General features: G+C 39.0%; 1 protein-coding gene across 5 annotated transcripts in view; it reads left to right on the top strand.

Moving 5' to 3' along the window:
* Positions 1 to 24,513, top strand: part of ADAMTSL3 (ADAMTS like 3) — a 363,845-nt gene that overhangs the window by 218,251 nt on the left and 121,081 nt on the right. For all 5 annotated transcript variants that reach the window (XM_017502246.2, XM_017502245.2, XM_017502242.2 and 2 more), the window contains exons 11-15: positions 3,647 to 3,785; positions 4,881 to 4,931; positions 5,941 to 6,145; positions 11,954 to 12,101; positions 13,723 to 13,807. In XM_017502246.2, the coding sequence (XP_017357735.1) occupies positions 3,647 to 3,785; positions 4,881 to 4,931; positions 5,941 to 6,145; positions 11,954 to 12,101; positions 13,723 to 13,807 (628 nt within the window). The remainder of the gene's footprint in view (positions 1 to 3,646; positions 3,786 to 4,880; positions 4,932 to 5,940; positions 6,146 to 11,953; positions 12,102 to 13,722; positions 13,808 to 24,513) is intronic.

Raw genomic sequence — 24,513 nt, 5'->3', positions numbered from 1 at the left:
AAAAAAAAAAAAAAAAAAAAAAAACACAACGTGTAAAGAGCATAACCTAGTGTGTTGTTCAGCTAGTGAACAGTGCAGCTAGGATCTGGTGCCAGGTCTGCCTGGTACCAAAGTCATGCTCTAAATGACTTTGCCTTTGTGCCTCCCCTAAACCATCCGACGCCTGGGACCAGGTCAGGGTATACAGGCTCAGGTATGGTCTCCTTTGAAGAGCTAGAATAAATCCTCCTTCAGCCCAGCCTAGCTCCACATCTTTTCATTCATTGAAACCTACAGAATATCAACTTACTTAGAGTCAGAAACTGGCCTTTCTCCTTTAAACTACAGATATGTAAAGGAGGGATCTTCAGTCACTGCCAGGTTGCTGTGAACATGCAGGCAGATCTCTCTCTTCTGAAATTTAGGATCCCCGTGAAACCAGAGAGCAGGCACTTTTATGGGAAGCACTGGGCAACCCAGGCCCAAGAAGAAGTTTATGTGCCTGGGAATGGAAGAGAAGACTGAATAGTGCCATAGAAAGAAAGTAAAAAGTGAATCTCCCCAGTTTGCCAGTTAGTTCTTCCTAGGGTCAGGGTTGAGGCAATAGACTACTTGATTATGATCCTACAGCAGTGGCTCTCACAGTGGGCTTCCTGGACCTGCAGCATCAGCATCTCCTGGGAACTTACTAGAAATGCAGATTCTCAAGCCCCAACCCTGACCTACTGAGTCAAAACCCCAGGGTGTGGCTCAGTACGCCCTCCGGGTACTCCACTTTGAGAACCATTGCGTCTTTAAGCCAGTGTCTTTGGATAGCAGCTGGAGCCATTTTGCCATCACTATTTTTGCCACATATCTGTGTTATTCCTGCACTATTATTTACTGAAGGATTTTTCTTTAAGAGGAAATTTATTCCACTTAAATAAATATATTCACAAAAAGAATTTAATCATGCTGCCTTAAGTGGAACTCTATCTCTTGTCACAAAAAGAGCACAATCACAAAAATAAATACAATGAAACCAGTGGAGTAAGGTATCTTCAGGTTGCTACCAGCTCTGATATTCATTCAGTTTATTTTCAATTCCTCCTGAATTTTCTTAAATGATACAAGAATTTTTATGAGGCAAAGCCTCCTTTGCATCTTTGGGTCACTTATGACTCTTTGGGTATTCTTACTCTGATGAAAAAACAAACATCTCTCTGTCTTTTTTGTTTGTTTGTTTGTTTTAGAGGTAGGTCTCACTGTGTTACCCAGGCTAGATTCAAACTCCTTGGGTCAAGTGATCCTCCAGCCTCAGCTTCCCAAGTAGCTGGAATTACAGGCACACGCCACCATGCCTGGCTAATTTAAAAAATATTTTGTAGCGATGGGGTCTCACTATGTTGCCCAGGCTGGTCTCCAACTGGTGGGCACAAGCCATCCTCCCACCTCAGCCTCCCGAGTAGCTGGGAGTACAGGCATGCATCACCATGCCTGGCTTAAACACCTATTTTTTAAAAAGAGTATTCCTTTGTTCTTACACACAGTTATTCAGAGAGACATTCACATTTGGACCTGTAAGACAAAAGATATTTTATAGTGGGATTCAGCTTAGTTCAGTTGATGAAATTTTTGGGAAGGGAGTAGGTATTTCTCATACTTGGGTGCCCATGGAAAGACACAGTCAGCCCTCCTGGAACCATAAATGTGCATGAGCACTTAGCAGTGAGATCGTCTCCAAAGATAGCAGTGGATGTAAGAACACAAGGGAGATTTTAGGCTGCTTTTGGGGTGCCTGCCATTTTCTGTACACTGACAGAATTTCAGTACATTTATTCATGATATAGAAAGGCAATCTGCCTCATTTCTTTTGCTTTTTGTTATCTCTAAACTGTGATAAAACAAAGGAGGAAAATTAATTGTCTCTCCCCAAATTATAAACACCTATATATACCCTGTTTTCATTTAGCAGTCTATTTCTACTTAGAAGAAAGATTTTTTTTTTCCGACTCAAGGAGCTGTAATCTCATTTTGTACTTGTTTTGGGGAAAATAAAACACACACATAAAACCCACAAGGAAAGCATTACCAAAATTTAATTATATTAGTAATCAAATCTGTGTGATGTGTGTGAATGGAATTTCAGAGCTTTTTGGATAATCAAGAAATTAGTTCGTCGGTCTCTAAGGAACCAGGGGTACTTGGATGGACTTTCCTAGTCTCATCTGTAATGGTCGATGTGGGACACTTGAGATCAATCTGGAGAAAGTACTGAGATTGCCATTGCCATCTGATATCATCGACTTTCTGGCAGATATTGGCACCCAAGTAACATTTTATTGACTCCATTTGGATTTTCATTCTTGTGGTTTCGACCTTGCTTTTTATAATGCATACCAGTCCGTCCTTCTGCACTCAGCTTACATCCAAGCCATGCCTTGTAGAAAGCTGTCTAGTGGTTTATAAAATCAGATTCCTCTCAACAATCAGGATTTTAAATGTATTTTTAGACCTGTAGACCAACTGGCAGAGGCAGAGCGCTTGGCTTTGGGTATTTTTTTCTTCCCTAAAGAGCTCATTCTAGTTTTGAAAATTTACCTTTTAAAAAAAAAAAAAAAAAAAAAAAGTTGAACTTAACAAGACACTTATGTAGTGACAGGAAACTTGGAATTAGATCTTTCAGGAAATAGAAGCATCATTTTGTTAGTTGCTTTTTAAATTTATAGCACACGTCTATTTGCAATGTTCACTTTCCTCAGAGACTCTACAGATGAGATTTAATAGAATCAGGAATAAGTCTTCATTTCTTCTGCTTGAAGGCTTGTGAGGTGAGGGCTGGGGAGTGACATGGGGGATGGATTTTATTCCTTTTTGTATAGACAATGCTTAATTCCCCATTTGGAAAGTCTTTTGGCATTGCGCGTGCCTGTGGCATCCCAGGGGAGCAGAGGAGTAAAATGTGGTACTGTGTTTGCAAATCATAAAATGTTTTGAAAGAAATATTCAACCCAGCAACCACCCAGCGCAAGGATAGTTCTCAGAAACATAATGTTGAGTACAAAAAGTGGAAAATGGAACAAGATTTAAAACACATTATCATTATTAAGTTAAAAATAGATACACAGAAACAACATTACATAGGACAGTTGCATATTTAAGGACATATCAACAACAAATTGAAATAGTTATTTTGCAGGGATTGGAATGGGAGTGTCAATAAGGGAAGAAGGGAGATTATATGGAAACGAGAGACGAGCCTTGAGGAGAAAAGACAATGAACTGAGGAGAATGAATAACTCACCTGCACTAGGGCTGCAACAGTTCTTGAAAGGAGACTATTGTAATTTTTTAGTTAGAAGTGCTAAGAGTACCACACTCAGTACCAAGAGTCGTTCTCAATCTTGGCCACACATTTTAGTCATCTGAGAAGAACCTGAGAATCTTTTTTAAAAGGTACTGTTTTCCTGGATCCCAGCCACAGGGCTTCTGACTTAATTGGACAGTGAAGGAACCTGGGCATTGGGGTATATTAAAAGCTCCCATGTGGTTCTGTTATAGAGCCAGGGCTGAGAACCACTGAGTTGAGTTTCTTAAAGAGGAAAAAAAAGTGTGTGGCAAGGGATAACTCTGCCAAGTAAAAATGAAACGGGCGCAATATTCAGACTTTCCTTTTCTACCATCTTAGGTTATCAGCTCAATTCTGCTGAATGTGTGGATATCCGCTTGAAGAGGATCGTTCCTGACCATTATTGCCACTACTACCCCGAAAATGTAAAACCAAAACCAAAACTGAAGGAATGCAGCATGGATCCTTGCCCATCAAGGTTTGTGTCATTGCCCACACGCTTTTTACTTTAAAAAGAAACAAATCATCTTCAACTGAGGCCGATCAATCTTTGCAGGGCAATACATTTCCATTTCCTGACTTTGAGTGTATACTGGTGGCAGGTGCCTGCTTTCACATTCGTAACCATGGTCCATAGGAATGAGGACACACTTGCTAATCTGGTTACTCAGTCTAGCTTTCTCTTGTCGTGAACTATGTGTCCCTAAGTTGTTTTATAAGGATCCTTTTTGAACATCTCCTGCTCTCTTCATCCAATTACAGTGTCTAGTCCATCTGCCAATCATAACTATCTTTCACTCACCATTTTAGCTTTTAAACTGGGTCACCCATTATCACGTTTTGGCCTTTGAAGTGTTCACATTAAATTTGGTATAAATAATGCATTGTGCAAGGAAGTAAAGAGTTTTACTGCCAAAGGAAAAAAAACTATGTGTAAACTATCCTATTGCATAATTTAGTACCTGCTGACTTGGATTGCCTGGGGAAGTTTCCTGGCTTACTACAATACCTTAAAATAACAGCACAATATCAAGTCTCAGAATCCCCCAGATATCTGCCAGCTGGCGTAGGAAGAAGTGTGCAAGTGGAAAAGGAAGCATTCTCAATGGATTTCATTTCCTGTTACTAAACTGCCCATTTCCTGTAATCCTGGTTGAATATAATTATTAATAGAGACCTTTCAAAGGACAAATTCTGTGAAATAAAGTGGTTTTCCAAAGATCCTACTAATAAGACAGTGTGTTAATATCCATTAATATATTTAGAGAGTAATGATTATAAAAAGGAATAAATTTATATAAATTGCAAGATACTTATTTTCTTTGATTAATATACCACTGGTTTAGTTTTCCATATTTCCATATAGAACTGGGGAATTTGTGTTGTAGATATTCTTGAAAATGAAAGAAATGGTGGCTGAATTTTTGGGAATAGTTGATAACACTTGACATTTTTAGTTTCCAATTTGAAAGAGCTCTGTCTCTTGGGATGTCATATATTATATTAGTCAATTAATAAATGTGTTAATAGATTTATTATAGGATTGACATTCTCACAATGATTTCATTTGCAGTGATGGATTTAAAGAGATAATGCCCTATGATCACTTCCAACCTCTTCCTCGGTGAGTTATATGTTTCCTTTTTCCTTTTGCAATTTAAGTAGTTTGCAAGGAACTGTAGCATCTGTAGCAATAGCCTAAAATGTGTAAGCGTTAGATATTAGATACTTACAGAGCCAAGGGAAAACAGACTTCAACTCAATAATAGGAAAAATCTTTCTAAGAATTAGATGGAATAGGCTCCCTCAGAAGGTGATGTTTCCCGTCTCTACAGCTGTCAAGCATATCTTGGACAACTTAGTACTATAGCAGGAGCTCAAGTGTTGCAATTAATCAGAAATTTGAATCTGTTTTATTCCGAGATGAGTAGTATGGTCCTTCCTGACTCTGAGTTTCTGTGATTCTCTAATAATATTGTCCATTAATATTTTACAGTTTAGAGGCAGTTTGAAGATGCAGTTATATTGTATATTTTAATTGATTTAATTTTCACAATGGTCCTATGAATGGTAAATAGGGAAGTATATGATTCCCATTTGACAAAATCCCCAGATGTGAGGAGCGAAGTATCTTGTGAGTAAAGATTGTGTGTGGCAGTTAAGAGTAAAGTCTTGGCTGGGCATGGTGGCTCACACCTATAATCCCAGCATTTTGGGAGGCTGAGGCAGGTAGATTACTTGAGGTCAGGAGTTCAAGACCAGCCCTGGCCAACATGGCGAAACCTCGTTTCTACTAAAAAGTGCAAAAATTAGCCAGGCATGGTGGCAGGCACCTGGAATCCCAGCTACTCTTGAGGCTAAAGCAGAAGAATCGCTTGAACCTGGGAGGCAGAGGTTGCAGTGAGCCGAGATCACACCATTGCACTTCAGCCAGGGTGGCAGGAAGATATTCCATCTCAAAAAAAAAATAAAAATAAAAAATAAAGTCTTATGACTGCCAGTCCCATGCTCATGCAGCTGAACCACAACTGATAACTTGAGGCCATAATTTTTGCCACTATCCTTGCAAACTTGAAACAAACAAATAAGCAAACACCAAATAAATAATATGATTTTATTTGTTTGCTTTTGAGCTGGGAACATAATCCTTGGACTTCATGTTCCGTTTCCTGTGGAGGAGGGATTCAGAGACGGAGCTTTGTGTGTGTAGAGGAATCCATGCACGGAGAGATATTGCAAGTGGAAGAATGGAAATGCATGTACGCACCCAAACCCAAGGTTATGCAAACTTGTAATCTGTTTGATTGCCCCAAGTGGATTGCCATGGAGTGGTCCCAGGTAAGATTTGAGAATCTGCCACTTTTAATTAACTCTTATATTTTAAGGGATATTTTCTATATGCCCACCATGGTACCAGACAGCACAGAGCCAAAAAACAAATTGTAAAAGAGCATGGTCCTTACTCCAAAATGCTTAGGAAGACAGCTGGAGGACGAGGTAAAAAAAACAAGCATCATGGTAGGTAAGAATAATTAATATTAAGGACATTAATAATAATATTGCTATACGATTATTAGCACAATTAATATTAAGTACATCTATAAATAACAGATGTGGAAGCAGAGGCAATCAGGAAGTCTTTGTTGCCCTTGTGGTGCTTAACCCATCTTTGAAGAATTTAAACAAGCAAGAATTAAAATTTAAATTCTTTGAAGACTGTAAACAAGCAAGAACCTGAGAAACATCACTGGGTTAGGGTTAGTGTTAGGGAGATGGTCAAGCAGAGGTGGCTGAGCAAAGGCAGTAATGACAAAGTTGAAAGGAGCTCAGATTCATGAAGATTGAAGAGATGACCCATGACACTAAGAATTGGAAGATTAAGTTGGAAATACTGACATGACATGAGAAGTGTGTCCTTGATCTAGTAAGAAGCTTCACAATTTTTGTGAAGAAATAATGTATTTTAAGTAATTGAGGCAAGACAGCCTAACATTGGGAAAGACCAGAGGTGGGTAGCCTATTTAGAAATCATCGTGAGGTCAAGTTGTACGCAAAAAAAAAAGAGAGAGAGAAGAAGGAAAACATCCCAGAGATATCACAAGGCTTATGTAAAATTATCGTAGTTTTCACTTAATAAAGAGATGACTGAGTAAGCCTCCAGAACAAATAAAATGCAGGAAAACATGTTTGCAGTCCACTTGTCTGACAAAGGGCTGATATCCAGAAGCTACAGAGAACTAAAACAGATTTACAAGAAAAAACAAACCCATTCCAAAGTGGGCGAAAGATATGAACAGACACTTTACAAAAGAAGACATATATAAGGCCAATAAACATATGAAAAAATACTCATCATCATTGGTCATTAGAGAAATGCAAATCAAAACCACAATGAGATACCATCTCACGCCAGTTAGAATGGCGATCATTAAAAAATCTGGAGACAACAGATGCTGGAGAGGATGTGGAGAAATAGGAACACTTTTACACTGTTGGTGGGAGTGTAAATTAGTTCAACCATTGTGGAAGACAGTGTGGCGATGTCTCAAGGACCTAGAAATAGAAATACCATTTGACCCAGTAATCCCATTACTGGGTATATACCCAAAGAATTCTAAATTGTTCTTTTCTAAAGACACATGCACAAGTATGTTCATTGTGGCACTGTTTACAATAGCAAAGACCTGGAACCAACCCAAATGTCCATCAACAATAGACTGGATAAAGAAAATGTGGCACATATATACCATGGAATACTACGCAGCCATAAAAAACGATGAATTTGTGTCCTTCATAGGGACATGGATGAATCTGGAAACCATCATTCTCAGCAAACTGACACAAGAACAGAAAACCAAATACCACATGGTATCACTCATAGGCAGGTGTTGAACAATTAGAACACATGGACACAGGGAGTGGAGCATCACACACTGCAGTTAGTTGGTGGTGGGGTTAGGGGAGGGACAGCGAGGGTGGGGAGGGTAGAGAGGGATAACATGGTGAGAAATACCAGATATAGGTGACGGGGGATGGAGGCAGCAAACCACCTTGCCATGTATGTACCTATACAACAATCCTGCATGATCTGCTCATGTACCCCAGAACCTAAAGTACAATTTTTTAAAAAATGAAAAATGCAGACATTGGTATTTAATAATTTAATGTTAATTCTTTACTTTTCTGGAGAGTGAGATGTAGTTGCCTCAAGTTTCTGCAGCTCTCTTAAGTGATCTCCACACACTTAGCTCATCACGTACATGTATTAATATATCTACTCATCTGTTTATTCAATGTGTCAGCTACTGTGCTAAAAAGTAAATACAACTTGCTCCCACCACCCAAAAGCTTAGAATCTAGTTGCACAGACATGCATGCAAACAAAGTTGTGTTACAGTATAGTGTTGTACATGACTAGTATCATGTGCCCAGTACTTCAGAGGCACAGGGTGGAATGATTCACTCCATCTGAAGGTGTCAGGAAAGCTTCAGAAAGGAGTTAGCACTGGAACTTTAAGGATAAGTAAGTGTCAGGTGAAGAGCATATCAATCTTTTTCTGATATCCCCAGACTAAACATAATCACCCTGTAGAACTTTACTCAAACTTGCTAGGGAAGAAGTTATCAATTAATTTTTGGTCACATGTTCCCTAAAAAGAAAATTAGAGAATCACATACCTTTTCACATATATGCAGGTTGACATCTAAAATTTCCTATCACAAGTTTAAATAATTAAAAAGAATATCATTTCAACATGTTGTGAATGTTAACATTTTAAAATAAAAGTGTTGTAGCATTTTAAAAAATCTGTCTAGTGGAATTTAAATGCCATGATAATTATGTCTTTGCCATCTTTCAATTAAAAAATACACAAGTGAGCTCTTCTTTAACAACTTGGATGTTGTGAATATTTTTCCCTTTGAACTCACATTTGCAATCTACTCTTTCCACAGAAGTTTATTCTAATATACTGTATTTTTATGCTTTAAAGTTTTTTTTGTTACACTATTCTACTTCTCTCTGAGAAAATATATATGATCATTGATATTAATTTATTTTACTTTCCTGTGGCCATAAGGCCCAAGTATTTAAAATAGTCCTCTGAATTGTGTTAATTTTAGTATACCCTCAAAACAACATATATATTTCAAAGTTGGGTAAATAAGAATAACACATAAAAATTACATTTTCATTTAAATACACACTTAGTTCATCATGTACATGCATTAATATATCTTTGTAGAAGATAAGTGGAGCTTAAAAAATAGTTCATATATTAATCACCAGAATGAGGCATGTGTTCAGTAATGATTTTATTGCTAATTCTTGCTATTGGTTTTTTATTTTGTTTTGTTTGGCTTTGCCTGTATACACTGGGAAAGCTTGTTCACATAAATAAATAGGCCAGGATGGAAGAATTTTATTTTAGCAAGGTTATTCATTACTTTGAACTCTTGAGTTATGTGGCAAAATTCATGTGATTGTCTGTCATCAAAATTATTTTTAAGGATCTGTCTGCTGGCAACTTAAGTCCTCTATTTGGTTGAAAGCAAAGAATATCATCTCAGCTGCAAAAGTATTTGTTATCAAGACATTAGGGACTTTCATTTTTTTCAGCCTCCAATCACCATTATTTCTACAACTGCAGAGCCTGTTTTCAGCCCTCAGAAGCCGTATGTTCTGTGTTGGCTTTAGAGCTTCTCTATCACCCTCCATCCTCATAAATATCATGACTTTATCATTTCGTATATTACCAGAATAGAGGGTGTTAACTCTTCTCATTCACCATACCTCATTCTTAAAATTTTTCATTTTTTAAAAAATCAAATATATTCTCAGTGATGAGGATTTTTCATCCTTGACAACATATGCAGCTCCACAGATGAGTTCTGGAACGTTGTAAACACTGACAATGCCATTGGGGGAAGCGTCCAGCTTTCCAGAAAGGTGGTTTAAAAGGAGAAGATACTCCTTTGGATTAAACAGTTGTAGTATTGTTATATCTTATATTGTTTTCTTTCTCTTTGGGTAGATTTTTTCTTTCTTTCATGGCTAATATAAAACAGCCCCTCAATGTCTTATATATCTTAAGTTGATAAATTTGGGGGTAGTTGAGTCGATTTTCCAAAAATAGGGTAATATCAAACTTCACTGAACTCATTAAAGTATTTGTTCAGTGGTTTCAAGAGTGGTATGATGAACTAGGGAGGCTTCCCAATATTCTGCCTGATGTGTGTACACTGAGAAAAGCCTCCATATCCTTGAAACATGTCTTTGAAACTTGTCCCCAGGGACACCCAGGTACAAAGTACTTAGGGTGTCAGAAGAGAATTTACAAGCTTTTTAAAGCAGCAGCTTGACCATGGCTTTGGCAACAGATAGCTCTGGGAGGGAATTCCACTCTGCCTGTTAGGAACTGGGTGACCTTGAGCAAGGTCCTTAGATGGTAGGCTATTTGCTTGTCTGTTCAATGAGCCTGAAGCTACTGATCTTCGAGGGGATCAGGAGGATTCATGAGATAACAAACAAAAAAGATTCCTGTCCCATAGCAAGTAACCAAAGGCAACCAAGAGCTCTCAGCCCCTCCCTGGGGTGGATCTAGAATTGGTGAGGTCTGAAGTTTGTACAGATTGGAGGGGATGCCTCAAAAACAAAAAGAATATAAAACATAAATATTAGATATCAAAGAGAATGTTTATTTAGGTAAGAAAGGAAATTACAAGAAATTACAAATTTTAAAAAGCTGACCGCAACCACAATGTGAACTCTGGACTTGATAATATTTAATAATGATATATTAAGTGATATATTAGTTATGTTAATGATATATTAATATTGGTTCATCAGTTGTAACAAAGGCACCACACTAAGGCAAGATGTTAATAATAGGGAAAATCATGGGGGGAAAAGGGGTGAAAGGAAATATGGGGGCTCTCTGTACTCTCTGTTCAATATTTCTGTAAACCCAAAATGGTCCTCAGAAAATATAGTCTATTAATTTTTTTAAATGCATACACGTATATACGTATATATAGTCCCCAGCATGCAGTTTGTATTAGTCCATTCTCACACTGCTAGAAAGATACTACCAGAGACTGGTTAATTTATAAAGGAAAGAGATTTAATTGACTCACAGTTCCACATATCTGGGGAGGCCTCAGGAAACCTACAGTGATGGTGAAAGGCAAAGGAGAAGCAAGTACCTTCTTCACAAGTTAGCAGAAGAGAGCATGAAGAGGGAAGAGCCCTTTATAAAACCATATATCTTGTGAGAGCTCACTCACTCTCATGAGACCAATATGGGGGAAACTGCCCCCATGACTAATCACCACCCCAGGCCCCTCCCCATGGGAATTATGGGGATTGCAATTCAAGATGAGATTTGGGTGGGGACATAGAACCAAACCATATCACAGATAAATGAAAAGATATTCTGTATTTTTGTATGACATGAAAACATTCCACTCATAGACAAGAGTAACTTTTAAATCATAAACAAATAATCCAAGAAAAAAATGCTGACAACACAAACTTCACAGAAATTCAGAAAAAAAAAGCATAATGTTTTTATTAATTTTAACTGCAGGTGGTCATAGTTATAGATGAATCAGGATACATCTATAGTTTTTTTTTTTTCTCCGCTTTTGGTGAACTACTCTTCGATGGCCTTCTTCTATGACAGCAGTTTTGCAAGACTGACTTCTATAGGCAGAATAGAAACATAATACTCTGGCATCATTGGTCAGAATTTTATTATATTTTTAGACAGTTCAGAAAGGTTTCATTCATCTTCAAAAATTATTTTAGGCAGGATCACCTAAACTTTTAATCAAGCTTGAGAGAACTTGTAACAAATTTCTTTGATATTTGAGCAGTAAGATTTCAGGGCATTTTTCATTTTCTTGAACTATGATCTCACCTTAAATACCCTTTGAATTGAGAAGTGGAACAAGGTTGTACAAAAGAGGGGCCCTGAAATACAAGCATCACAGAATATTAGCCTCTGCACCCTTCCTTACATAAAATTTGTCTAAAAGTCTTTTATGTTGAATATTTATGTAGTTCAATGGCTCTCCTTTGCATATGATAAAATAATGCCTTTGTGGTTCTCTTAAATGCCTTGGCTTCTTTTTTCTTCTTTGAAGTGCACAGTGACTTGTGGCCGAGGGTTACGGTATCGGGTTGTTCTGTGTATTAACCACCATGGAGAGCACGTTGGGGGCTGCAATCCACAACTGAAGTTACACATCAAAGAAGAATGTGTCATTCCCATCCCGTGTTATAAACCAAAAGGTAAGTCTGTGGTGCATTGTAAATTCAAATCAAATGGTATTTTCCAGCTCTCATTCCAATATTGTAGCACTTCCCTTTCAACTTACTACTTTCTTATAAAAATTGTTTTATTGACAAATTGCAATACACCTTCCCATCTAGATAAAAAAGTTGGATATATGTGAATTATTCATCTGGAGGGAAAACAGCTCCTGTTGATTCAGTACAGATAGAGTAGCTCTTATCTATCTAGGTTTATACTAACATTTCTTGGTGGACATAAGAAAATTAAATGTAGCCCTTCCCTTGAAGAAAAAGAAGAATGGAGGGAGGAAGATTAAAAAAAAGAAGGGAAGGAAAAGTAGAAGGAGGAAGAGAAAGAAGAGCAAGAAAAAGAGGAAGAAGTAGAGGAGGAGGAGGAAATTATTGACTTTTCCCAAGATTCTCATTCTTCTTTGTACCCACCTCTCCACTAGAGTGTAAGATTTTTGTGGGAGGAATGATGTCATCTTTATCATGTGTACTAGTGCATGGAATGAATGAAAACTTCCAGTTCCCAGTGGAGATCTATGGATGCATTTATAATCTCTCCAGTAGTTCATATTTGTTCTACATGAAAGAGCAGAAATGGGTAGCATCCATGGATAGGATTATTTGGCATCACCTCTCTTGTTTATGGTCTTCTCTGTACTTAGTTTTATTAGTTTTTTCCATCTTCTTTAGTGTTAACCATTCTCATGAAAAGCATCTTACATCTTGAAATGGAAAAAAAGATTATTCCCAACTATTAGTAAGAAGGGCTCCTCCTTAGTACTTGAGAGAGAATGGGAAAATTCTCTTTTGTTATTTCTGGGTTCATTATTCATACAAATAGCCTCATAATTAACCATTCAATAAATATTTTTTCAGTAGGTCTATCTTGCAGAAAAATCACTAGTTGCCATATAACTCCATCAGTGAAGTCTTTTCTCCTTCCTTATGCACTAATGATACTTTCATAGCCACTTACATAGTGTCTATAGTTTCCTTGAAGCATCCCAAAGTTATTTTTATTTCTCACTTCATAGATAGATTATTTCTTTCTTCCCATCAAGGAGGCTTCAAAGGACAGAAAGGGGCAACAGTGTGCTCCTCCATGCCAGATGTCATTGGTAATCTTCTCCCTCAACAACTACAACAGTAAGAGTTTGAGTAAACTATAACACAGACTCTCTCATCCTGCTGCAACTTTCTTAACTTCCAGGTTATTTGCTTTTCTCTGTTAATTTTTGCATTCCAAGTGCAAAAACAGTGTGACCAAAGATTGCAGGTTGATATGGCTGAAGTAAGAGCTTCAGTGTGTGAACAACAGAAATTGGTACTGATTTGTAAAAGGCATTTTTATGTTAACTTTGACAGCATATTCAACTGTATCATGTGATCATTTTGGTTGTATTTTAATAATGTATTAATTTTTTTAAAATACAGCAGAAATGTTTAATTCATTCCAGAAGCCACCTAATGTACTGTGCTAAGGAACTCAACTTGCATTTGAAAAACACGACCTCTTTATAAATGAGATCTTCAGCCAATATAATCATATATCCAATTCCTTAATGATTAATAGTAATTAAGCTCATTGTTTATGTTCTCTTTTTCTTAGAAAAAAGTCCAGTGGAAGCAAAATTGCCTTGGCTGAAACAAGCACAAGAGCTAGAAGAGACCAGAACAGCAACAGAAGAACCAACGTGAGTCCGGGACCTTTTATGGGAATAATCATGGCATAGCCAGTTAACATGATATATGTAATTTTTGTACTTATTGGAGTACAACGATACATTTAATATCCAAATGACCTGGATTTACAGACTCTGGAGAGCTTGAGCTGGCTAGAATTTTTCTTTATTTCACAATTCAGCAGTCCTCCTTTGGCAGTATCTCTGAGCAGCACAGAAAAGAACAGTGTTATTTAACTCAAAGCAGATCCAGTGGTCTGTTACACTTAAGATATTGGGGATGATTTCTAGGTTTTAACACCTGTGATTTGAGTGAGAACCATCACAGCATCATACAAATAAACCAGCCATTCCATGGGTAAGTCATAGTCAATCTCTATAAAATCATTTAAGTTGAAATGCATTAGTGGCCTGAGTGATCATAGGGAAATGGAAATAACAAGGTACGGAGAGTATTGGAGCAGAACCACCCCTGCGAACTACATGACCTTAGACAAGTCTAACTTTTCTATGTCTTGTTCTCCTTACCTATAAAATTAGCAGGTTGGGCTTGATCTCTCCAGGGTTCGTTCCAACTCAAAAATCCAATGACTACCATCATATGTGATTTGATGAGTCTGGACTGTAACGGTGCCAGTGGAAATTAAAAATCAAGAGCAAATCAAAGAAGCATTCTGGAGGCAGTTATATAGGGACAAAAAGAGAGCAAGAAATCAAAGGTGCCCTGAGATTTCTAGTCCAGGAACCTGTAAGACCAACAGCACCAATGACAGACTCAAGGAATTGGGCAGAACAGCCAATTCCATGTCAAACACGTGAAGTCTTTGGTGCTGACAGGCTATCTATGAAGACAGCAATTCCCCAAGCATCAGAGGAAAAGAGGACTCAGCAGTAATCTGGCCACTTTCCCTCTCAGAGCGGGCGTTTCTTCAGCACTTTCAGCAATGGGCAGAGTTCACTGCATTAAGAGACACCTCATTCTTGTGTTAAAAAATCCAAGTTATTTGCAAGATGTTTTTCTCCTGTTGAGACAGAATAGACTTCCTAATTCGTGTTCTCTGATGCGGGAAAAAAAAAAATACATCTATGCCCCATCCCATGTGACAAGTTTTCACAAATATGAAGAAAGCTGCCGTGGATCCCGGGAGCTTTGTCTTTCCCAAGCTCATCATTCTTAGTCTTTTCAGCAGTCTTCATGCACTGTTGTTTTTAGATCCCTTCCCAACCTCCCATGCTTTTCAGAATCCACTCTCATTTGTCAATCTCCCTTTTAACTGTGGTCCAGCCCAGTGATGGGCCCCAGGGCAGTGCGGGTTACTTCTCTTTGAGAAGGCACATGTGGCAAAGTGATGTGGGCCAACATAGCTGGCACATCACACTCATGACAGGCACAGACTTCTCCACGTGGACCACTGTCAGGGCTGGCTAGAACCACAGAAGAAACTGTGGACCGTGTGAGGGCGAATGGCTTCACAGTATTTGAGTAAAAAGAGAAGAGTGCTGGGCTCCTGAGAGAAGCTTGGGGATTTAGAGGAAGGAGGAGTCAGAAGAGGAAGATGGTGAGGGAGTAAAGTAGTGAAGAGAGGGAAGAGTAAGACCCAGGAAAGCTTATTATTCCAGAGACCAAAGGAGGGAGGAGTTTAAGGAGGCAAGCCACAAATAGGATTCAAATCTCACAGAGAGGCAAGGAAAATCCACAAGGAATGAGAAAAGGCTGTTTATTAACAAGAAAGGCTTTTTCAGTGAATTTTAGAGTAATATAATTCAAAGGGTAGAGAATAAAACATTGTGGAGATTTCAGAAATAAATTTCCAAAAAAGAAGGAAATGGAGCAGTGGGTATTTGGGTACTAAAGGAAACGGTAAAGACGGGTAGTGAAGCTTATGGAAAAGTGTGTACGTGTGTGTGTGTGGTTTTTCATTTTGAAGTTAGGACAGTCTTAAACAGATTTTAAAAACCGGATTTTGGACCAGTAGGTTAATATCTGTAGACCTTCCAGCTATACAAGGAAGGCATTAGGCTAAATGCCGCTGGAATCTTCTCCCATCTCTGTTCGCCTACAATCCTGTAATGGAAGGAGACTATAGAAAGCAAAGGGTTTGAGACACTTGGGAGAGAGTGTGTAGTTGTCACAAAAGAAAGGTCACGGAGTCCTCTGTCTAGAATGGTGGGTCCTACCAAGATCTTTTGTTTTCAAAACACAGTTAGATGACAGTTGATAATCCTTCTGTATGTCCTCTCTTGGTTAATAGGATTGCAGTCCATCCAGGTGCCCCAGCTAGGAGCCTGGAGTCTTTCGTGGCTCCTTCCCGTTCTTCTCTAAAGTGTAATTAGCCACTGACTGGTGCCGGCTACATTTACTAAAATCTTTCTTGGTCCCATCTCCTCCTCCCCATCCAAGCTACTATCCTTGTACAGGTCCTGAAATCAATTCCCAGGACACCTGCAACAGCTTTCTAATTTGCTTCTCAATTGCTTCCCTATCTAGGTAGGGCACAGGTCTAATTCTTTCTTTGCGATGTTCAGAATATCCAAATGTCTCCCCATCACCCAGATTTATGTGCGTTCATATGGCCAACAGGACTTGGCAGGGTATTACTTTTCCCGGTCCCCAGCCTCATGTCTGGCCACCTCCTTGTTTTGCCTTGAGTGGGATGCTTCAGTCACACTGACTTCAGGCTGTTTCTAGCCCACAGCAAGCTGCCTGTTGCCTCCTTTCCTTTAATCACACTCCCCTGTTAGTTGGGAATGACCCCCACCTGTTAAGTCTTGCTTTGTAACTTTCTTTTTAATCATAGAAAATTTCGAACCCATTTAAAAAGAGATAAAACAGTGTAATGAACATGTCATGTTCACAACCCAGGATCAACAGTTGTCAACCCAGGGCCACTCTTGTTTCATCAAAACCATCACCACTGCCACTACGCCCTGATCATTTCATTCATAACTGTTTCAGTATGTATCTCTAAAAGAAGTCTTTTGAAAAAATAACCAAAGTACCATTTTTGAAATGCTATCCTCAATACTTATATCAGAATCGCCTGTGGTGCTTTTAAAAATGTGGTGATTTCCGGGCCCCACTGAGCCAGATACTGTAGGGCTGGGGCTCCATCACCAACATTTTCTTTTTCTTTCAGCTCTGCCAGATTTTTTTTTTTTTTTTTCTGGTAAGAGATACACACACAAAACTTTTTTTTTTTTTTCTTGAGACGGAGCTTCGCTCTGTCACCCAGGCTGGAGTGCAGTGGTGCGATCTCGGCCCACTGCAACATCCACCTCCCGGCTTCGAGCAATTCTCCTGCCTCCGGCTCCCGAGTAGCTGGGATTACAGGTGCACGCCACCACGCCCAGCTAATTTTTGTATTTTTAGTAGAGGCGGGGTTTCACCGTCTTGGCCAGAATGGTCTCGATCTCTTGACTTCCTCATCCGCCCGCCTCGGCCTCCCAACATTTTAACCATTTTATAGCGTGCAGTTCAGTGGCTTTAAGCACATTCACACTGTGGTGCGTCCATCACCATCTCCCATCTCTAGAATTTTTTCATCACCCCAATATAAGCTCTGTTAACTCCCTGCTCCCTCCCCCTAGACCCCGATAACCTCTATTCTACTTTCTCTCTTTCATTAACTAGCATTTTCAACAAGCACCCCAGATAACTATGGCAGGGGAGTGGGTGTATCCAAGTTTGGGAACCACTGGATCAGATAGTCCCTAAGGTCCCTTTAAAGTTCAGAAAATACTGTTTACTTTATTGAATTAGAAAAGGGGGATGTCAGTCGGGCGAGGTTGCTTACCCCTGCAATCCCAGCACTTTGGCAGGCTGAGGTGGGTGGATCACTTGAGCTCAGGAGTTCGAGACCAGCCGGGCCAAGATGGTAAAACCCTGTCTCTACTAAAAATACAAAAATTAGTCAGCTGTGATGGCACATGCCTGTAGTCCCAGATACTCAGAAGGCTAAGGCAGGAGAATTGCTTGAACTCAGGAGGTGGAAAGGTTGCTGTGAGCTGAGATCCTGCCACTTCACTCCATCCTGGATGACAGAGCGAGACTCCACCTCAAAAAAAAAAAAAAAAAAAAAAAAAAGAAGAAGAAAAGAAAAGGGGGATATCATCGAAGCTACAGTGAGGTTCAGGCCCCATATTCATTCCAAACCTGCCTTTTCTGTGAGCCCCACCTGACTTTGCTGGGGGTGGTTTCCTCCTCTTATTCACAGAGCAAAGCCAAAAGCCTCTTCACTCCTGAAGACACCACCGTTTCCTTCCCTGTGTGGAGGACCAAGCAGACAGCACCTGTTCCCTGGCCCAAGCAGCTGCCTCTTCCCACCTTCCGCCATCTCTCCCTCTGTGGTGTCTCTGCAATTTTTCTGCATAATTCACACGGCCTGGCAGTTCCTAGCCTGGTCCTGGCCATCTAGTGTGAAGTTTATAGCTTCCTGCCACCACTTCTGACTCTATTCATTCCCTTGATTTCCAAACAAAACCACAACATATCTCAGCTTCCAGTGCATCCTTTTATTTCCACTGTCTTTTGTGGTTTGGGGATGCTTGCTTGTTGACAGTGAAGGAGGAGATGAACGCAGCTGTATTTTACGTCTCTCCCGTAAAGCCTGCCAAGCCAGCCTGGAGGAGATAAATATTTCTGCCTCTGTGGTTTACCATGGCTCGAGCTCTGAATTTACATAGGGAGTGGATGTTCAGAAGGCTTTTTTGCTTTTTTTTTTAATTAGGAAAATAAAAATTATAGTGTATAAAGCTAAGCCAAGGGAACTGCAGTCCTGACCTTCTTAGCTTTCAGCTGTGGAATGTGTTGACAGTTGATACGGTTCATTGGTTCATCCTTGTTTTAAAAGTTCCTCCCTGGAGCCTCTTCGTTTGTTTCTATGGGATTTTTAACACTTCAGCAACCTTGATGCCCTCGCTGTCATTTTTCATGTGCAAAAACTAAGAAAATAGAATGGACTTAGCACACCTCGTATGTTTCTTTCGCTGCTGTCTCAACTTCTCCACTTGTGGAAGCTGTATTTGCTAAAGTCAAATTAGGTGACATTTCAGGAATCTGTTTTTCTAACAGCAACAGTGTCTAACAACTAATATGACGAGTGCTTTTGTGCCAGGCCTTGTTCTGAGTGTTCTATATGGATTAAGTGGTTTAATGCTCACAACAACCCTATGAGGAGGTGCTATTCTTATCTTCATTTTGAGGCTGAGGAAACAGAGGCACAGAAACGTAAGGGAATTGTTTTGAAGATCTTAAGTGGTGGACAGTGGTTTTCTGTCACGTGACTCTAGAAAAAGCTGCAGTTTCATGTCTGATGTCCCGAATTCCATCTCACCCATCCTTGGGTTTTTCTAGTGGAGTAGACAGGGAAGTGAGTGACTGCATGATGGTATCGTAAGGTCGAGATGTATTATAATTACACTGTGGTGTTGTTTGGGTTCAGGGATGGTTTCCAGAAATAGAAGGTACATGAACTGAGATGGTAGAATGTCCTACAGTGTCAGAAGAGCAGCATGACAGGTATTTGGAATAGAGGCTTGCGTGCAGTCTCACTGGCCATGTGGGCCACGCAGGTTGTTGAGGTGGTCTGAGGGTGGAGAGGGGCCTGGGGATGAGAAGGGGAGCACTAATGGCAGCAAGGATGCAGCTGGAGAGGCCAGCAAGTCTTGAGGGATGTCCATGGTTCATTAAGGAGCTTGGACTTTATCAGGGTACAGTGGGAGCCATTTAAGGATTTTAACCAGGGAAGTGACATGATCTCAATTACATTTTTGAAAGATCCCTCTGATGGTCTGCAGTTTGTTTCCAATGATTCACAATAATAAATAAAACTGCAGCAAATTTCTAATTGCACATCTCTAATTGTCTCATTGGATGTATTTTCTGGAGTGGAATTTCTGGGCCAGGGACAGGCATTTAATTTCTATTGTCAAATTTCCATTTAGAAAGCGTTCAGTGCTGGCTTCTCTTGCCAGTGGCAGCACTCCAGCTTGCCTTTCCCCATACCTTCATCAAAATCAGGAGATTCTGTTTTTAAATGTGAATTTCTAGTATTTTTATGGTTCATGTTTTGTATTTTGATCCATGGGAAATTTACTTTAACATGTAATATGTAATCTCAGTCTAACAATTTTTTCCAAGCAATTAACCAATTGCCCTAGCACTATCTGTTGAATAAACTACTCACTTTGGTTTTAAAATGACATCATTGTACAAACACTACTCCAGTGCCAGTCCCATATTGTTTGAATTACTGTGTCTTTTAAATACTTTTATCTATTAAACTGTGTAAGTACTCTGTAATTCTTATTCTTTTTTAAAATGTTCTTGATTGTTCTCACCTGATCTTCCATAAAACTTTAGAGTTGTATGGTTTGTTTCCAGCTCTCCCCTCCCCCCACAAACATTGCTTCAGCAGTTTGACTCAGAACTGCATTGTTTTCTGAATTAATTAGGGAAGAATAAACATCTTTATAATTTTGAGTCTTCCCATTTAGGGGCATGTGGCCTCTCCATTTACTTAGGTCTTTAGGCTTAGAATCCCTTTAGTCTTTTATATCTGTTTTCCTCATCTGTAAAATCAGGAAAATAATGAATATTTGTTCATAAGATCATGGTGAGATTTGTATCAAATAATGCCTGTAATACGCTTAGTGTAGTGCCTGCCAGCTAACACCAAGTGTGGCTGAATTCTGGGAAAACTGGTAATTTTAGTATATGTGTCAATATATTTATATAGTGGAACACACACACACACACACACACACACACACACACACACAGAGTTGTGGACTACTTTGTTGAACTGTTTTGTGTTTTTCCAAACTTTTTCAGTTAATTTTAGTACTTTTCATAGCTATATCATTTTAAAATAATGATAATTTTGCCCATTGTGTTTATTCTTTCCTAATATTTATACCTGTTTTTTGCTCTTCCACTTTATTTTCATTTATATTTTTCTTATCTCATTTTGTTTTTTACTTTTGACATGTCTGAAGTCATTTCATGTTATTTGTATTGTCTACAGGTTTTTAAATTACCAGCTGGGTGCAGTGGCAGACACCTGCAGTCCCAGCTACTTGGGAGGCTGAGGTGAGAGGCTCACCTGATTCAGCCACAGAGTTCAAGGTTGCAGTGAGCCATGATCCCACCACTGCACTACAGCCTGGGTGACAGAGCAAGACCCTGTCTCTGAAAAAAGAGAGATAGAGAGAGAGAGAGAGAGAGACTCTATTTTTAATAGGAAAGTTTAATTTATTTAAATAGATTTTTATTACTGATAGTTGTGTTCTCCATTTTAAATTTTTCTTTGTTTCTGATGTTTTCCTACATGATCTATATGAACTTGATTTGTTTTCTGTAATAGCAGATTTATCTACCATAATTTAATTTTTTGACAAACTCATATATGATTTTTAACATAAACATCTAGAATGATACCATTTCTGCTGATTTCTCCAGGTTAAAAATGAGTAAATTGGCATTTGTTGTTTGTGTTTTGTTTTGAGACAGAGTCTCGCTTTGCCACCCAGGCTGGGGTGCAGTGGCGTGATCTCGGCTCTCTGCAACTCCATCTCCTGAGTTCAAGCAATTCTCCTGCCTCAGCCTCCCTAGTAGCTAGAACTGCAGGCACGCACTAGCGTGCCTGGCTAATTTTTTTTTTTTTTTTTTTGTATTTATAGTGGATACAGGGTTTCCCCACGCTGGCCAGGCTGGTCTTGAACTCCTGACCCCAAGTGATCTGCCCACCTTGGCCTCTCAAAGTGCTGGGATTACAGGTGTGAGCCACCATGACCGGCCAGATTTCATTCTTTTTAATGGCTTAATAGTATTCCATTGTGTATAGAGGCTATATTATCTTTAACCATTTATCTGCAGGTGGGCACTTAGGTTAATTTCATATATTTACTGTTGTGACTAGTGCTTCGATAAACATATAATGATTTATATTCCTTTGAGTGGATGCCCAGTAGTAGAAGTGCTGGATCAAAGGATAGTTTCATTTTTAAGTCATTAAGAAATCTCCATAAAGGTTGTCCTAATTTATCTGCCTACTGACAGTGTTTAAGTGTCCCAAGATATGTTTTTCTTTCACTAATACATGCTGCCTTCTTCTCTAATGCTGAAGAATGATTTTAGCAGTTGGATATTTGTGTTTTGTTTTCTTATTCTGGAAATAGAAAAATAAATTCTCTAAAAGAGCATTGTCAAATTGTCTTTGGATTCATTTACTGTCGTCCTGGGTAATCTTTAAGTGCTTCTGTATCCTCTAATACCGGTGAGGCCATGTAGAATAATGCTAGCAGCTGTTGTATACCCTTTGGTTACTTCTGTGTACCTCAGTTTTCTCATCTGTAAAGTAGGCATAATAATATTTCCTGATAGGGTTGTTGTTAGGAGAAAATGAGAGCTTGTTTGAAGCACTGAAGACAGTGTCTCACAGGAATAACAATGCAATGAATGTCTGATGTTACTATTTTTATTTTATTGTACTTATTGAGCTTTTAACTCAGACAGCATTATGTTTAATCCTTACCCATTAGGTAGGTACTATTACTGTTCTTATTTTACAAAAAATTATTACCTTTGTGTTTGAATAACAATTTTACTAGACATAATAGTCTTAGGACTCAGATCTTCTCTCTCTCAAAATGTTTACTTCATCTTTTCCTGATTTTGAATGTTGTGTGCATCTGAGGTACCCTTGACTTTTTCTGTAGGAGACTTGCTTTTTGTGCCTAGACACCTAGACAATTCTTTTTTCATGCTCAGAATTTTGTTAGCCAGGTATATTCATTTTCCGTAGCTGCCAAGACCACAAACTTAGTAGTATAAAACAACACAAATGTATTATCCACAGTTCAGTGGATCAAAAGCCCTTGGATTCAGTTGGCATCTCAGTCCAGTTCCCAGTAGGCCAGGATCAAGGTGTCTGTCAGCCCGAAGCCTTCTTTGGCAAGAGTCGACTTCCAGGCTCATTTGAATAATTGGCAGAATTCAGTTCCATGTGGTTGTAGAACTGAGATCTTCATTTCCCTGCTGGCTGTGGGCCGGGAGGTTTTTCTCAATTTCTAGAGGCCACCTGCATTCCTTGGCTCATGGTCTCTTCCATCTTGGAGCCAGCAACCGTGGGTAAGTTCCTCTTACACTTCAAATCCCTATCGCTTACTAGTTTGCTTACGTTTCTGACTCCAGAGGGATGTCTCTATTTTTAAGGATGTCTGTGATTATATTAAGCCCACCAAAGTAATCTGGGATTATCTCCTCATCTCGAGGTCACACCTGTAAAGCCCCTTTTGCTGTGTACGGTAATGTATTCACACATACTAGGGATTAGGACATGGGAGTATTTGCTGGGGCGGGGAGCCATTATTCTGCCTACAACTCTAGGTTTTTATGTTAATCGTTTTTATTACTTTCTCCTGGAAGACAGCGTACCTTTTTGGAATGTATTTCAGTCATTTTTTTCATATTTTATTTCTGAGCACCTTTTCTGTTTCATGTATTGGAATATCTACATGAAGAATCCAGTTATCATCAATATTGGATTACCTATATTCTCTTCAATTTAGTCCCTTAAAATTGTGCTTTAGAAAGTCAGTCTTATAAAAATGTAGTTTACATACAGTAAACTATGTCTATTTAAAGTGTACCATCAATGAGTGGCTTTTTTTTTTGTTTTTTTTGTTTTTTTGAGGTGGAGTATCACTCTGTTCTTCAGGCTGGAGTGCGGTGGTGTGATCTCAGCTCACTGCAACCTCTGCCTTCTGGATTCAAGCAATTCTCCTGCCTCAGCCTCCTGAGTAGCTGGGATTCTAGGCATGCATGACCATGCCCAGCTAATTTTTGTATTTTTAGTAGAGACAGGGTCTCACCATGCTGGCCAGCCTGGTCTTGAACTCCTGGCCTCAGGTGATCCACCCACCTCGGCCTCCCAAAGTGCTGGGATTACAGGCATGAGCCACAGTGTCTGGCTGATGAGTTCTGACAGATGTGTATACCCCTCAAACTCTAGCCCCATTCAAGATCCAGAACATTTCCATCCCCCTAAAAGTTTTCTTTGCAGCTTCTCTTTCTCTCTCTCTCAACACTGCATCCACTTTCAAGTCTGGCCTCTATGTCATTAATTTGATCTTCAGCCATGTTTCTTCTGTTTTTTCCTAGTTCGGAATTCCTTGTTAGATTTGTGACGATAATATTGTTATGTTTCACAGTTGGTTTCCTCAGCTCTGCCATTTTCTATTTTACTCTTGTTTTATCGTCTCGTCTCAAAGCTCTCACATTAGTGACATGATTCTTTTTAAGTTCTTCCATTGTGCAAAGATGAAGGGAGCACAATCTATTCCTCTGGTTGTGTTTTGCCCAGACATGGCTCTTTGAATGTATTCCTTTCTTTCTTTTTTAAAAAAAATAATAACTGGGGAAGAGAGACAAGTTTCAGAATTGTGTGAACGCTGTATCTTTAATTTAAATAAAAAATAATACCTAGAAGGAAGTCATTCTGGATTATGTGTAATTATTTTTTAGTTGCCATGGCTTTTTAATTTTAAACCTCTAAGTCGCTTGTTATTAATTTGGATGGAACTAACATCTACTTTTTAAGAGGTCTTTTTAAAGGATCATTGAAAACCAACTCGAAATATAGAGAAAACCTTTGAGGGCAATGAATATAACCATCATTCCCTGCTGGGAATTGAGGTGAACCTTCTTTCTTTTTTTT

This window comes from Cebus imitator, unplaced genomic scaffold (genome assembly GCF_001604975.1).
Source record: "Cebus imitator isolate Cc_AM_T3 unplaced genomic scaffold, Cebus_imitator-1.0 Scaffold295, whole genome shotgun sequence".
Taxonomy (NCBI): domain Eukaryota; kingdom Metazoa; phylum Chordata; class Mammalia; order Primates; family Cebidae; genus Cebus; species Cebus imitator.
The sequence above is the reverse complement of the archived record's forward strand: the minus strand, read 5'-3'. Positions and strand labels throughout refer to the sequence as shown.